The sequence below is a fragment of the Microtus pennsylvanicus genome, chromosome 5 (genome assembly GCF_037038515.1).
Source record: "Microtus pennsylvanicus isolate mMicPen1 chromosome 5, mMicPen1.hap1, whole genome shotgun sequence".
NCBI classification, from domain to species: domain Eukaryota; kingdom Metazoa; phylum Chordata; class Mammalia; order Rodentia; family Cricetidae; genus Microtus; species Microtus pennsylvanicus.
Window position 1 is genome coordinate 24,414,132 of NC_134583.1, and position 15,642 is coordinate 24,429,773.

At 38.3% G+C, this 15,642-nt stretch overlaps 1 protein-coding gene across 1 annotated transcript in view; it reads left to right on the forward strand.

Annotated features, from left to right (window-relative positions):
- Prex2 (phosphatidylinositol-3,4,5-trisphosphate dependent Rac exchange factor 2) overlaps positions 1 to 15,642 on the forward strand; it is a 281,271-nt gene that overhangs the window by 179,870 nt on the left and 85,759 nt on the right. Inside the window, exons 28-32 of the mRNA XM_075971371.1 lie at positions 143 to 225; positions 906 to 996; positions 1,597 to 1,725; positions 6,519 to 6,560; positions 14,477 to 14,694. Coding sequence (XP_075827486.1) covers positions 143 to 225; positions 906 to 996; positions 1,597 to 1,725; positions 6,519 to 6,560; positions 14,477 to 14,694 — 563 coding nt within the window. The remainder of the gene's footprint in view (positions 1 to 142; positions 226 to 905; positions 997 to 1,596; positions 1,726 to 6,518; positions 6,561 to 14,476; positions 14,695 to 15,642) is intronic.

Here is a 15,642-nt window from a genome sequence, read left to right on the forward strand (position 1 = left end):
CTGCTGTGTGAAACCTGATCCAATTCCTTTTCTGATATGGGCTAAGATCTCATTTTAAATTGCTCATATTTTATCAAATAAGATATTATTTCAACATGTTAAAAATAAGATTAAGGTTTTGGCTTATTTTTTTTTCATATAGGTGATGAACTTCCTATCAGCATCCGGATATCTCATGATAAACAGGACAAGATCCACACTTGCCTGGAGCAGCTTTTCAGCCAGGTGTGGTGGGGCAGTTGTGGGTCTTTTGTCTAGGTTAAAGGTCAGAAATCCTTGAGATGTAATGCAAAGAGCTAGAAAGAGGAATGCAGTGTGTCTCTTGGCCTCCTTGGCTTTAAAACATGCATTCCAGCGACCAAGTGTTTTATAGAAAACTATATGGCAAATATAAGTGCACACACAGGAGAAACCCTCTTGACTATTGGCGGGCTGGCTGAATGCTTCCTGGCGCCTCACTGAGTGTTATCTCTAGTTTCAAAAACTTCACAATTTCCTGACCTTTCATGTTAAGACCTTGCTTTTGTGAAATGTTTTATGATCATCACAATAATTTGTAGTATTGGAGGCTTTAGCACTTTGAAAATATTTCTGTGCTTTTGAATATTTTTGAGCTTTCATTTCTTTTGTGAAGTAGATTTTTTTTATTTTGTACATTTTTTATCAATTTATTGTAAATTATGAGGAATAACTGAAAACATTTAAGTGAAAATATGAGATGATTATAATATTTTGCTTAAAGATAGGTTTCACCAGCTTTGTGGGCTCTCAAAAACATTTATTTAAGAAAAGTATTTTATAAGATATATGCATGCACATGTTTTATATGTGTGTGTGTGTGTGTGTATGTAGTATATACTATGTATTCTGGATGTCTGTAACACTCAGAAATCTACCCTTGATAGATGGACTCCATAACCAACCTCTTGAAGGGGCAAGCTGTTGTGAGGGCCTTTGAGCAAACCAAGCATCTCACACCAGGTCGAGGATTACAAGGTATGTTTGAAATAAATAGCAAAGCAAAAATATTGCAGCAGAAGACAAAATTTTGAGCTTTTGTTCCATAATTATCCAACTCTACTTCTATTTGGATCATACATGAAAATATTAAAAATCACTATATTAACTTTTATAAACTTTTTATATTTCTTTGAAAATTTCAAACATTTGATACCTCTAGAGGCAAAACCAAAAATACACAAATTAAAGACACAAAAGACTTAAGTTTCGTTTGCAGTAATGTCTACCTGGTCATATCCCATGGAGGGGAAAGAGCTTCGGGAGTGTGGGATTGGCAGGCAGGCCCCTGACCACAGAGCATAGCACTGTCCCCTTCTCCTATCTCTCTTTCTGTATTACAATATCATTTCTGCCTATATTTGCTTCCTGGGTGGAATCCCTATAATAAAATAACATTGGGCTCTGGATTTTAGATTTAATACACTTTCTGTTGTAATTTCACTAAGGAAATTTATTAACAATATTCTAAAATAGTAAAATGGACCCAAGCAGCAAATTCTAGCAGCAAATTCTGAATCCAGTGGGCTTAACTGAGAATTGATTGAGTCTTATGAGGGGATTTTCCTATTTGTTTAGAATTCCAGCAGGAAATGGAGGCAAAGTTGAGTTGCCCGAAAAGACTAAGACTTCACCTCAAACAGGACCCCTGGAATCTGCCCAACAGTGTCCGGGTGCTTGCACAGAACATCAGGAAGTTTGTTGAAGGTCGGTATGAAAAGCAAAGTCTGCTAATGCCCATGCTTTCTGCAGTGATTCCCATGCAGAATAGAATAAAAGGAAGGAAATGGACAAGGAATGGAGGAGATAGAGACGGAATAAGCCTGCAGGCACTGCAGAGTGTATCGTGAAGAGCACTCTGAATGAATGAAATAGGGTGTGTGTGTAGAGAATTGAAACCATATGAGCATAAGACTTTGGAGTTTGAAATAATATGAGAAAATTATAAGGAATTAACAAAAGGTACATGGAGCTTAATTTTTATAGGAAGCCTAAAAAGTTTGTTGTGTATTTCTATGGGAATCTAATTAACTTCATACCTTGCATCACTAGTTTTTAAAGTTCTGGCCTTGACTGGTGGTCACTGGCTGCCGGGACATTATTTACATGTCATCCTGAAATTGTCACAACCTCTAATTTAGAGTCTAGGGTCATGGCCAAATGTCTGGAGATGTTCTTGATTGTCCCCGCTTCAAGTGTATGACTGGCACCCGTGAGTAGAGGTCAAGAATGCTGCTGAGACTACTCCGCACGCAGGACAGTCTGTCACAGCAAAGGATCCCCCCCCCCAATATTGACAGCGCTAAATTTGAGAAATGTGTACAACAGACCTTCCCATGCTTACAGCTTTATTTCATGGCCATTTGTCACTGAGCTATAATAAATAATATTCAGCAAGATTCTAGCATACTTCTAGTGACTCCAATTTTAGGGTAAATTGGAAATATATTCAAATACAGCAGCTTTGAACACTGATTTGAGTTGAGAGGACATTTGGATGGATAGATGGCAGGCCCCCAGATAAATCACAGATTATATTCAGTGATGAAATGTTATTTGTAACTGACTTTTTTGACTATATTTTAATTTTATGGCTTAATATTGTGGTTTCCTGGGAAACGTAACATCCCATTAAAAGTCTGAATCAAAATTGTCTCAAATTATGAATAGGTTTTAAACACACTTTAGTAAGCTAAAGCACATGTTTTGCAGAGTGGAAGCCATATTTTCTCAGAAGAGTTCCTCTCAGTAGCATAATGCTTCCAGAAGTTGTAAATTCATACAAATGATCTCACCTTCTCTGAGGTTTTGATAATGATAAAAATAGATAGATTAAACTCTTTTTTCAAATAAGTGCAGTATTGATTAGAACTGGACATATTCCTAAAACTTCGTTTTACTGCATTTTTAGTAAAAGTATTTCATCTTCGACATATACATTTCTAACATAAATAAAATGCTCAATAAAAAACATTTGAGAATCTTGCATTATTATCTTGTTATGTTTTTATACTCTATGTTCATCAAGGCACAATTTAAAGTCATAGAGTTAGTAGATACTTACATACCTAACATTGGTTTATTTCTTTGTTCTTTTGATTAATTGATGTTGTAAACATTGGTATCACCCTTGGTCATGAGACTCCAGTAGCTGATTTAGTCTGGCTATATGTTCTAAGAATCTTATAGTTAATGGAGTGCGTGGTAAAGACATTTTGCAGACTTTAAGTTCTAGCTATTTTTCTAAGTTACTCTGGGTGAGAACTCAGATTGTGTGTTAAATGAGTCTTTGAAAAACAGTTTATTTACCATCTCCTGCTTCAGCCTACTAGGCTGTCCTAGGGAGAGGGGATGCTGCCATTACTTTTAAATCAGTTGTGATGTGGAACATCCTCACGTAATCTCCCCAGTTCATTGCACTTTGTTCCATTTGGCTTCATGTAATTTCCATCCTACTTTACAAACTGTGGGGAGTGATGTCATAGATGTAGCCCCATAAATATGAACAGGTAAAAATTTAACTTGATACTTGGCTAGAAATTTGTATTTTACGTATGTCAGTGGAGTGCTCCTATTTCTTATGTTTCCTGATGTCTGATTTAAGATTTATATCAAATATGATGTCAAAACATCATGACCCTTGACCTTTACCTAAGACGGATTGCCAAAGTGTCATTCCAGTGTTAGGTGACGATTTCTTCATCCACACATACCCTGCTGAACAGATAATTGGGAGCAGATAATAGAAGGTAGGCATGTCAATCGGGGTCTTATTGATTAATATGTCAAAGAACTGATATTGTCTCATGCTTAATCTTTCTGCTAAACATGGTCTCAAGCTACTAGCTAAATTAAGATATATTTGCTTGCTTCCACCATCCCCTTAAATTTATGCTCAATTTGTGTTGCATGACTTTTCCTAGGAAGACACAAAGAAACACCCCTTAACCCCAGATAGGGCAATGGCAGAGCAAAGAAAGATTCCATCCAAATCCAGCTTGGTGAACCAATGGGTTTATTAGGCATGGGTGAGGAGTAGCTCACAGGAGCATGGATGTGGGGTAACTCATGGGAGCATGGGTGAGGAGTAACTCACAGCAGCATGGATTGGGATTACTCATAGGAGCATGAATGAGGAGTAGCTCACAGGGGCATGGATGTGGGGTAACTCACAGGAGCATGGATTGGGATTACTCATAGGAGCATGAATGAGGAGTAGCTCACAGGGGCATGGATGTGGGGTAACTCACAGGAGCATGGATTGGGATTACTCATAGGAGCATGAATGAGGAGTAGCTCACAGGGGCATGGATGTGGGGTAACTCACAGGAGCATGGATTGGGATTACTCATAGGAGCATGAATGAGGAGTAGCTCACAGGAGCATGGATGTGGGGTAATTCACAGGAGCATGGATTGGGATTACTCATAGGAGCATGAATGAGGAGTAGCTCACAGGAGCATGGATGTGGGGTAACTCACAGGAGCATGGATTGGGATTACTCATAGGAGCATGAATGAGGAGTAGCTCACAGGAGCATGGATGTGCGGTAACTCACAGGAGCATGGATTGGGATTACTCATAGGAGGATGAATGAGGAGTAGCTCACAGGAGCATGGATGTGCGGTAACTCACAGGAGCATGGATTGGGATTACTCACAGGGAATGGGTGACGCGTAGCTCAGAGGAACATGGGTGAGGGGTAGCTCACAGGGGCACGGATGTGCGGTAACTCACAGGAGCATGGATTGGGATTACTCATAGGAGGATGAATGAGGAGTAGCTCACAGGAGCATGGATGTGCGGTAACTCACAGGAGCATGGATTGGGATTACTCACAGGGAATGGGTGACGCGTAGCTCAGAGGAACATGGGTGAGGGGAAGCTCACAGGGGCATGGGTGAGGGGTAGCTCACAGGGGCATGGGTGAGGGGTAGCTCATAGGCCTATGGATGTGTCACCCAAAAGCCCACCCCAGCCTGTGTGATGGCTCGAGATGGGTGCATCACTGCGTGCATTCCGTGCTGGTTAACATAACTAATGGGAGGGCCTTTGTGAGGCCTTGGATTCCCCTGAGCTTTCTGAATCCGCTAAGTTTCTTTGGAGTTTAATGGGCACTCTCCCTCCAGGAGAGGATGTTTCACATGGTTTGTAAGTGATGACACTTTCTTCTCCCTTTTCCTTTAAAAATATCATTTCTACTGTTTTTCTCCCACAAACTTACTTTTTCTTTGCCTGAATTTGTCTCAATATCATAAAGCATTTTTATTAATTTTTTAGTTACCTTGCATTCATAATGCTGATAATTTTCTGTCCTTCTCTCCATGTTTTCTAATTCGTACACACCATTACCAGATTTTCTTTTACATGTCTTATTCTTGGCTCACTCTTGGACACCAGAGCCTGGTGGTGACTTGCTCCCAGATGAATCTAAGCTCATCAAGCTACTGGTATAAGCCAGCTTTCACTTTAGCTTCGGAATTGTGGCCCAATCCTAGTGTTCCTAGTGTCTTAACGAGACAATGAGATATGTTGTTAATTTTCTGGTGTATATCTTCGTCAGCTCTCTTCTCAAGTATCTCCCTTCTCCCTGCTGGTCTAAACTTATATTTCTACGAAGTGTTTTGTTCTTGCACATTCTATATCAGCTGCAGCCAGCTCTAGGTTACAGTAATAGCACTCTTCGTGTGTGTGATACAGCACTTTAAAAGACTTGCAAAGACCTTAAGTATATTTCCTGTTCATTTTTCCTACATAGGCCTTTGTAAACATAAAGTATCATCTATGAATGAGATGGACTAATAACTATTAAGTTTTTCGATACCACAAAGCTAGAGCATAATAAATTGGTTCTCAGCAGAGTGTGCTTTCCTGCCTCTGAAATCCTCTTGTTTCTGCATTCGTGTTTGTAAACTTCATGGCCCTTTGAGTACTGTCCGCATTTCTGATCAGTTAGCCAACCCCCTCTCGTTGACACCTGTAATGCATAGAACAGAATGATTTGTAACACTTCTCTTTATCCTATAATCTTTGTTACATAGAAGGCACTCTTTACTATTCGAAGCCAATGGACACAGTGATAAGTATGAAACTATTATATACCTGTCAAATATTTGTGATTGGCCCTGTGTGGGATGGAATAGTAGAGTATATTAATTTATATACATGCATTTTTTATCTAAAATTTTTAGTCATAGAAACAAGCATTATTTTCACAGCCTATATGTTCCGAAATGGCATTCAGTCTAAAGTAGCCAAGGATGTCCTAGAATCGGGCACTATTTGAATGGTATTCTATTGTCTAATTTGGAACTGAAAGACATTCTAGTGTCTTGGGCAATTGATAGTTTTCACCTAAGCAGAGGGGCAACAGTATAATGGGAAGCAAATGGCATTTTGATTACGTAATATAGTGAAAAAATTTTACTACCAGGATACAAGGTCATGTGAGTTGCAGAAGCACAGTGGATAACTAATAAGTGTGCTTTATTTCTCTGCAGAGGTGAAGTGTCGGATACTGCTGGCTCTCCTTGAATACTCAGGTAATGTTTTGCCCTATTTTTACTGTCTAAAGCAATGTAGCCAGAATCATAAAGGTCTTAAAATAGGAAATCAATACCTTCTGCCACCTAGAGAGACAAATGGGGCTCTGACACCTGCCTTCTCTAGAGTACAGGAAAGATTTTTTTTAATGTACTTAAGTGTTTTTATAAGGGCACAAAAGCTTAAGGTCATTTTTGATTATAAGTACATATAGAAATACATATAAACACGTATTAAAACCATATCATTACTAAGAGAAAGAAGAAGCTGGGCATGGGAGCGCAGGCAGGCAATCCCAGCATTAGGGAAGCCAAAGAAGGAAGAGAATCATAGGCTCAGGTTCCTCCTGACTTGCACACCAATACCTCCTTTCACTAAAACAAGGAGAAAACTTAAAGGCTGTGGTAAAGGGAATAGATGGTGTGTGGGTATGGAATTTCTCATGAAATCATCTAATTGTTGTTGATGATCAGGGATTTATATAAATGTTTTACAGATCTTACATTGAAGCACATCTACCATGCATTTAGTAGGAGTGCAGCATAATTGGCAATGGCATCAAAGGACAATCAAACATTTCATCAAACTCTGAATTACAGATAGGAAGTTGTTAGCCTCGTCAAAGCCAGCACTCCTTATTTTTAATCATCAACAAATTCCTAAAGCAGCAGCTGTCCCAAGTGTCCATCAAATAGGTGTTGTAAGAAAGCGATGGTCCGAGAATGTAGCTCCATCGGCAGAATGCTCCTCTGCCAGTCAGGAAGTCCCTGTTTGCATGCACAGCATGGTGTGATGGCCAGCATTCCAGAAGTCTACGTTTGCAGAGGTGTGTAAGAGCTTAGCGTTGTCTGCGCACCAGGGCACCTGGCAGCATGTTCCAGCGAAGCCGTGGAGCCAGCACCTTTACTGGCTTGCGATTTATTTTTTGACTTTTTTAAACTTAAAGAGCCAATTTTTCACTCAGTTTTCCAAGTAGGCCTTGAGCTCCTTAGCTGAAGTGATTCCCCAGCCTCAAACATTTGTGTATCAGGGAAATGCTGTCACACTTCTCTTAGGATTTTTCTTTTGAAGGCAAAACTCTCAAAACTATACTACTAGTGCATGGCTAGAGTAGGGGGTAATTTGTGACAATTTTAGAGCCTACTGAACTTGGATATTTTTGATGATGAATAAATGAGTAGAGTCGAATGAAGGGACATTTGGTTAACTGATTGTTCTTTGATTAATAACAGTAATAACGGCAAAAAATATCTTACATTTTTGAACTATTCTAAAGATAAATTTCATAGATTAATATTTATAAAATTTCATTGGGGACAACTATTGTTGTTTCCATAGTTTAAAGGGGAATAAGTATGTTTTGGAAGAATAATAATAACTAGTAGACGGTATTCATTCAACTCGGATCTTGGATATCGTGAGAGGTCACCAAAAATGCTCCCCAGTAAGTAAATTTAAGAAACAGCAAAAGGCATTTTGGAATTTGAAATTCAGTTTCACCACTTCCAAAAGTGATCCTGGACTGCACAGCTCTCTTCGGTGTTCAGATGGCTGCTTCATCAGACAGTTGTGATGTTTGTGTGTGCTTGTGTGTTTGTTATGAGATAGGGTCTCAAGTAGCCCAGGATAGCCTCAAACTTCAGGATATGGCCCACTCTTGTCTTTTACTATGAATCTTCCTGTCTCAGCCTCCTGTGGGCCAGGATTAGAGGCAGGTGACATCATCCCCAACTGGGTCCTCCTGCCTCAGCCTCCTGTGGATTGGAATTACAGGCAGGTGACATCACACCGAACTGGCAGAAACTTCTTTTTATCTTATTTTTATTTTTCTCTCCTATCTATGGGGTGGTTTTTTTTTTTGCATTTTTTTCCACTCTCTCTTTCCTTTTATGCATGGGATGATATTTAAACAATAGTCAAATTATGCCATCATTTTGACTGTGAAGCTATGTTTTTCATTAGAAAACAATAGTCTATATCTGCTGAATGTTCTACTTAACCCTTTTTGTTAATCTTTTGGAAATATTCCATATTTATTAGAAACCAAAGATAAAAATTATTTCTCTGGTTTTGGGCCTTTAGGGCTTTTTAAATAGTGTGTGTGTGTGTGTGTGTGTGTGTGTGTGTGTGTGTGTGTAGAAACTTTATACATGAGCACTACATTACACCCTCTGTGTTGGAGTTCCTATGTAGAGAAGACTGCTTCTCCCCCTCAAGACAGCTGTGGACTGGAATAACAGCTGGAATGAGCATTGACTAGCTCTAGAATTACTACCATTCGTAGTCTGATAAGTCTCTGTTTTCATGTCTTTGCTTGTTTTTTCTTACCCCTCCCCTCCCCATCTCTGTGTCAGTCTAATGCCCATCAGTATTTATACATAGCTCTCTAACTCTTTCTGTGGTCTTTTTTGAGCCTTAGGCTTCTAAATAGCCAAGATTATATGAAGTTTTGAATTTGTTACGTGTTTATAGAAGATGAGTATAGTAGGAACTGAAGTATTGAACGCAATTGAATCTTTTTATAAGAACAAATATTTTTTTAAAAATATATTCCTACTACAAAAAAAAAAACTTACTCTACCAAAATAATTAGCAAGCTGTCAAATAGATAGACCATTCTTTTGCTAGAAGCTGGTAACAACTGTTAAGATGCTTGCTGAAGTTCTTCTTCTTATTATTCTTTTTTAATAGGACTGGGAAGTGAGAAGAGATTTGGTACAGAAGGACATTAGGGAATTTTGAATGCCTACATAACTTAACAGAAAAGAGTATTTGCTTTCTGGTTCATTTCTTTATCATACTGTTCTTTCTCTGCTCAGTAACACAACCAGGTTCCCATTCAGTGCCAAGCACTGCTAGGTGCTAAGAAAAGAGTAGTTGCAGCAATCAGCCTATTAGACTGCATTTTGCTTTTAAAATCTTGTTTGTCTTTATTAGATACCTAAGAGGTAGGAAGTAGAAATGAATCTTGCCTTAGTTTCTTTTTATCTTCCAGTACTGGGGATTGAATCCAAAACCTTTTTCTTGATCATGTCTGGGAAGCACTACACTACTGAGTTATATGACCAGCTTCAAACCCTGTGACCTAAGACACTATCTGAATGCCCATGAATTACCTTTAAAGTCTAGGTATCATTATTCAGGTGATATATGACTTCCGATCTTGATCCAGTCACCAGTGATCCAGTAGGAAACAGATTCTCACAGTGATTTCAATTATCCATCTTGAAGAGAGATGTCCTGGGTCTATGATGGCAGAAATAAGTTCACCATATTTCCTGGGACAGAGATAATGTCACAGTTTTCAATATTTCAATAATTCAAAGAGGTATAATCTTTCAATGCACTGACATGAGCACTGAGTTAAAATTTGTGCTTCATCCTTCAAACTAAAGAGGCATGGGAACAAAATATGGGCTATAAGGCCATTTAGCAGGGCATTTAATGTGTGAGGGGTTTGTTGCATTGTGGATGAAAGGAGGGGAAGGGGGCATTGAGGAATATCAATATCAAGTCGGGATACACATCAAGCCTGCTCACAATAGCTACGTGGTGACTGTCACTCCATAAAGCAATGAGCATTTATTAAGTATCTTTAATTTAAAATTTCATTAGCTTAAAATTTAAACAGCACCGTTGCCCAAGATGTCTTTCATGTCTTCCTGTTATTTTAGTATGGCTAGAAATGTGGCCAAGACTGTGAATGAAGCTTCTCCTACACCAAAAATTGACACTAAGCTTCATCCTCACAGCAATTCAATATTAAAAATGAATCAGTGAGCAGGCACGATGTATATTTGGCAGAGTTATCAACACTTCTTTTGTGTTAGAAAGACTAATGAATGTTAATTGTGATCTTTTCAATTGTGATCAAGTTAAAGGAAAGTTGACTTACATACATATAGTAAGAGAGAAGCCATGATGTGTCTAAGTATTAGGGAGATGTAAAAATAAAATTGAAGAATTTCTCTTCAGAAGCACTTTGGACAACATTATTTTTACTAGCAGTACAGTTATTAACCCTTGTGCATTCTCTTCATGGTGATACAGGAGCCAGAGCCTTTGCTCCTGACGTGATGGCTTCCTACTTTTGATATCAACAGTTTCTTCCAAATTTTATTTTATTAAAATTATTTTCAGGTTATAGGTGGGACTATTCCTGTAACAGCTACTATTTTTAAAAGTTTATCCAGGTTTTCTATATTGTTGTCGGACACCTAAAAATAAAGTAAGACTGTCAAAGGAGAGGGATGGGCCGTTCCTATTTTCATTTTCGAGCTCTCAGGCTTTGTGAATTTCAGTTCCACAGATTCCAAGAGGTCAGGGCATGAATTCACACCTTTTCCTTCTTGAGTCAGCACCCAGGCTTCGTAGGTTCTGGTCACTCACTCAGTAGGCACTTGTTGAATGCCCACTCTGTTAGATTTGCACAACTCAAAACACATGGTTTGCTTCTTTCTTGAGAGTTGAGGAGGGTTAATTTCAGGTTTCAAGTTGGATGGATACCTGCCAAATGTCTTTCCCATCTAGCAGCACAAGGAACATGGCATAGAATTATTGAAGGAAGACATCTAGCATGCACAGGTTGGTTAAATTAATAAATTGAATGTTTGGAATTAGCATATTCAACCCCTTTGATCTGCCAAAGGAGAACACTCATGTAGTTCAAACTAAAAGAGGAATAGTCTAAATATCATATTGGATATTTTAATATTTGATCTATTTTTTAAGAAAATGTCACAAGTGAATGTTCCTTATATTAAAATTAACACAAAGCAACTGTACTATATTGAAACATGATTTTGATGGTTATTAAAAACAAATGTTCAATGTTCTTGGTAAATGACTTAAAAATTGTGTCTCTATCAATAAAATGAGAATTCAGTGTTGAAGAAGTCAGTTATCTTTATATTTTAAGCCAATATTGGCAGTAGGTATTGACCACACAAGGTTCTTTAAGCACTCATCCCAGACCCACTTTTCTGGGGAGATAATTTCCCCTGTGTTCCTCTCCTGCACATGAATTTCATCCCATGCTGAAGATAGGGCCTGATGTTTATCAGACTGGAGTCTACACTGATGGCAAATGAATCCCAGATGTCCATCATTCATTTATATGCAATTCCTGCAGAATCAGGCCACAGAGAAATCATACCTTCAAAGTCAGTTAACCCAAATCCACTCATAGTCCGATATACTTCTACTAAACCTATTAAAATCAATTTATGCTAAAATTAAAAGTACTAGCAAATTAAGGGAAATATAGGCATCCCCGGTCTTGTAAATGTAGACATATTTAGTACTCAGGAATTTAAATGAGTAATTCATAAGGTGCAGATTTATTTACTAGTACAAGCAGTTAGTCAGCAAATATGCTTTCTTGACTTGTATTAATATTTGGTAGGTGTCAAAGATGATTATTTTAAAAATATTAATAGTATTTAGTTTGTCAGCAGAAACTATACAATTAAACTTTGAGTTTTTTTAGCAAATAAAAATTATATTATATAAGGTAAAAACAAAGTTTTTTATTTTCCTCAGGATTTTATAAAATAAAGTAATGAGTTAAAATAGACTCACAGTGTATATGAAGGAATTTTTTAATTTCAAGTTTTATTCTTTGGAATTTTCATACATACACCTATTGTACCTTGATCATGTAGATCTTCATCTGCTACTGCAGCTCCCCAGGACCTCTGATCACATCCTCTCCCTGATTTTATGTCTTCATTGTTTATCTTATATTATTATTATTACTATTATTATTATTAGTCTACCAACTCAAATACTGCTGTCCATATGCATATGGGTACACGGTCATCTACTAGGTCACAGAGAACCTACCAGTGTCACACTCCTAAAAATGGGTCTTTCTCTTCCCCAACAGCCTTCAGCTGCCAGTAGCTTGTCATCTAGAGATGGAGTCTGGAAAGCCCTTTCCCCTTCCATGCTTGAATTTTGAACTGGCTTAAATCTGTGCAGGTCTTATGTATGTGCTCACACCTTCTGTGAGTCTCTTGTGTGCAATAGCCATGTCAAGTCCAGAGGACAGCATTTCATAGCATACCCCCACATGTGGAGACTTCTTTAAATGTTTTTGATATGTGCTTATTTTTAAATCTTAATAAAAGCATATTTATTTTTTTTGTTAAACAAGCTCATTTTACTCTTTCCTCTCAAGAGAAAAAATTAAGCACTAGCCCTTGGTATATGCTTAATAGTTCATTTTCAAGCTGGGTGCAATATTGCACACCTTTAACTCCAGCACTTAGGAGGCAGAGGCAGGTAGATCACTATGAGGTCAAGGTCAGCCTGGTTTACAGAGTGAGTTCCAGGGTAATCAGAGCTACACAGAGATACCTTGTCTCAAAAAATATATGATTTTCGTTCAGCAATATTCATTTTGCAATTATAATTATATCATTTTCCCCTTCTCTTTCCTCTCTCCAAACTCTCCTCTATACTCCTTGCTGCCTTTCAAATTCATGAAGTCTTTTTATTAGTTGTTGTTACATATATATATATATATATATATATATATATGTGTGTGTGTGTGTGTGTGTGTGTGTGTGTGTGTGTGTGTGTCTGCAGGTATATTCCTAAATACATAAATGTTTCTCAATCTATATATTGTTACTTATGTCCATAATTTGGGGGCTGACCATTTGGTATTGGATAGCCAATTGGTGTGATCTTCAATGGGAAGAACTATTTCTCCTATTGTCATCATTCCTTAGTTGTCTGTAGTTCTTTGCATAAGGTTGAGGCCTCATTGGTTTCCCCCATCATCTTTGGCATGCCTCTTGGTGCTTTTGTTCAGCTCAGGTGGAGGCAGTCATGTTGGTGAGACTTTATGGGTGTGGTTTTTGACATTGCTCGAATCTGACAGCAACTCCTTGATTCTCTGGCTCTTACAATCTTTCTATCCCTTGTAAACGCAGACTGCTCGTTTGTTTCCTGGCGATTCAGACCTGAATAATCACACAGAAATTATATAAATTACAACACTGTTCGGCCAATGGCTTAGGCATATTTCTGCCTCACTCTTACATCTTAAATTAGCCCATTTCTATTAATTTATGTATCACCATGAGTCCGTGCTCTTCCCATAAGGTTCCAAAGTCTGTCTCCTTCAGCAGCTACATGGCATCTCTCTGACTCTGCCTTCTCTCTCTCTCTCTCTCTCTCTCTCTCTCTCTCTCTCTCTCTCTCTCTCTCTCTTGAATTTCAAGTCTGGATGTGCTCTGCTAAGCCACTTGCCCAAACAGCTTTATTCATCAACCAATAAAAGCAATGGATACAGAATCAATCCCTTCTCCCACAATGTTTCCTAAGCCTTCCAAGCTGGAGTTGTTTTATAGATGTATTCATTGGGACTGAGCTCTACATCTTGACATTTTGATTGGTTGTGGTTTTCTATAATGGTCTCTGTTGCAAAGAGAAGTTTCCTTCATACTGTTCTTATCTGTGGACATAGGATATTTAGAATGTAGTTAGGGCTACGTAGATTTAATAAGGTGGTGGTTTTATGTTCTCCAAGATCCATGACTTCATTAGTTCTGGATTGTTGGCTAGGTTTCTCGTAACAGCATGGTTTCCTTCAGACTGAGTAGATCTTAAATCCAGAGATTTCAGTTTTTGGTTTAAGATTTAAGATTTGGTTAGTGCCAAAGTATGTGGGCTACTACTGCACCCTTACAATTACTGTGCCATGCTGGTGGTGGTCTCTGCAACATTTTCTGTTCTATATTGTAATTTTGAGACAGGGTCTCTCTGTATTCCTGGCTATCCTGGAACTTACCATATAGACCAGGTTGGCCTTGAACTCAGAGATCTGTGTTTGGATTAAAAGTTTGTGCCATTACACCTGCCTGCTGCAACATCTGAAAGCTTCCTTTGTGTTCTTTTTAATCAGATAGTGAAACCCAGCTCCGGCGAGACATGGTTTTCTGCCAAAGTCTTGTGGCCACTGTGTGCGCCTTCTCTGAGCAGCTCATGGCCGCCTTAAACCAGATGTTTGACAACAGCAAGGAAAATGAAATGGAGACTTGGGAAGCCAGCAGAAGGTGGCTGGACCAGATTGCGAATGCAGGTGTCCTTTTCCACTTCCAGTCACTTCTGTCACCAAATTTGGTAAGGAATCTTATGACTCCTATAGTCTGCGTCAGCTGTAGCCTCCATGGTCACATGACCACTATGAAGCAGTTGCCATTTCTCCCTCACTGTTTCCTTCATAGTCATCCAGCTATTTTAAAGGGAAGTCTTTCCCTGTGGTCATTCAGCTTGTACTAAGAATGTGGAATGTATTCTGTCTTTTCTGATTTTATCTCTTCTCTCTGGCTGCTATAAGCCGGGAGGGACTCCGATACTAGTCATTCTTAGATCCTTAAGCACTGACTGGAAAAAGTCCTGGAAAGAAGGTAGGGTGTTATAAATCCAGAAATAACAGCTTCCCTGATAATTGTTCTCCGACTGTTGCTAATAATCTGGGGCAAGCTTCACAGACCGTTACTGTCTGGCAGTCTGTTTGAAAGTTGCATGTGCTAAATAATTTCAATCCTTCCTTTAAATGAGTGTTCTTCATTGACAGTAAGAACTTTGAGACAACTGCAGTAGAAATTGCCTTGCTTGAGGATAAATAAAGATGGAAAAAAAGGATCCTGAACTATCTAAAAATATAGACAACTTTGGAGTTGTTCACATAGATTTTCTGTAGTTTTGTGATGTCTTAATGCACAAATGCCTGCTTTTATGTCCATAAACATTTTGAGGCTCATTGAATGGAATCCTGACTTTGAACATGAGAGTCTGTTTCATCTGCTAAAGTACAGATGGATAATGTGAAGTTACCAAGTAGCAGTTTTAAAACAAATGTAGAGGTTTTAATATATTGAAATAGCATTTTTCATACTGTTGTCTATGGAGGTGATTATTGTACTGCACATTCATGGAAGATTCTGGAATTATAAATAATGGCATCCTTCCCAGGGTGGCTAAGAGATACAGAAGTAGATTATTTTAAGAAGGGTCTATGCACTCCATGTGGACAGTAAATTACATATTTGGTTAATTTAAAGTAAG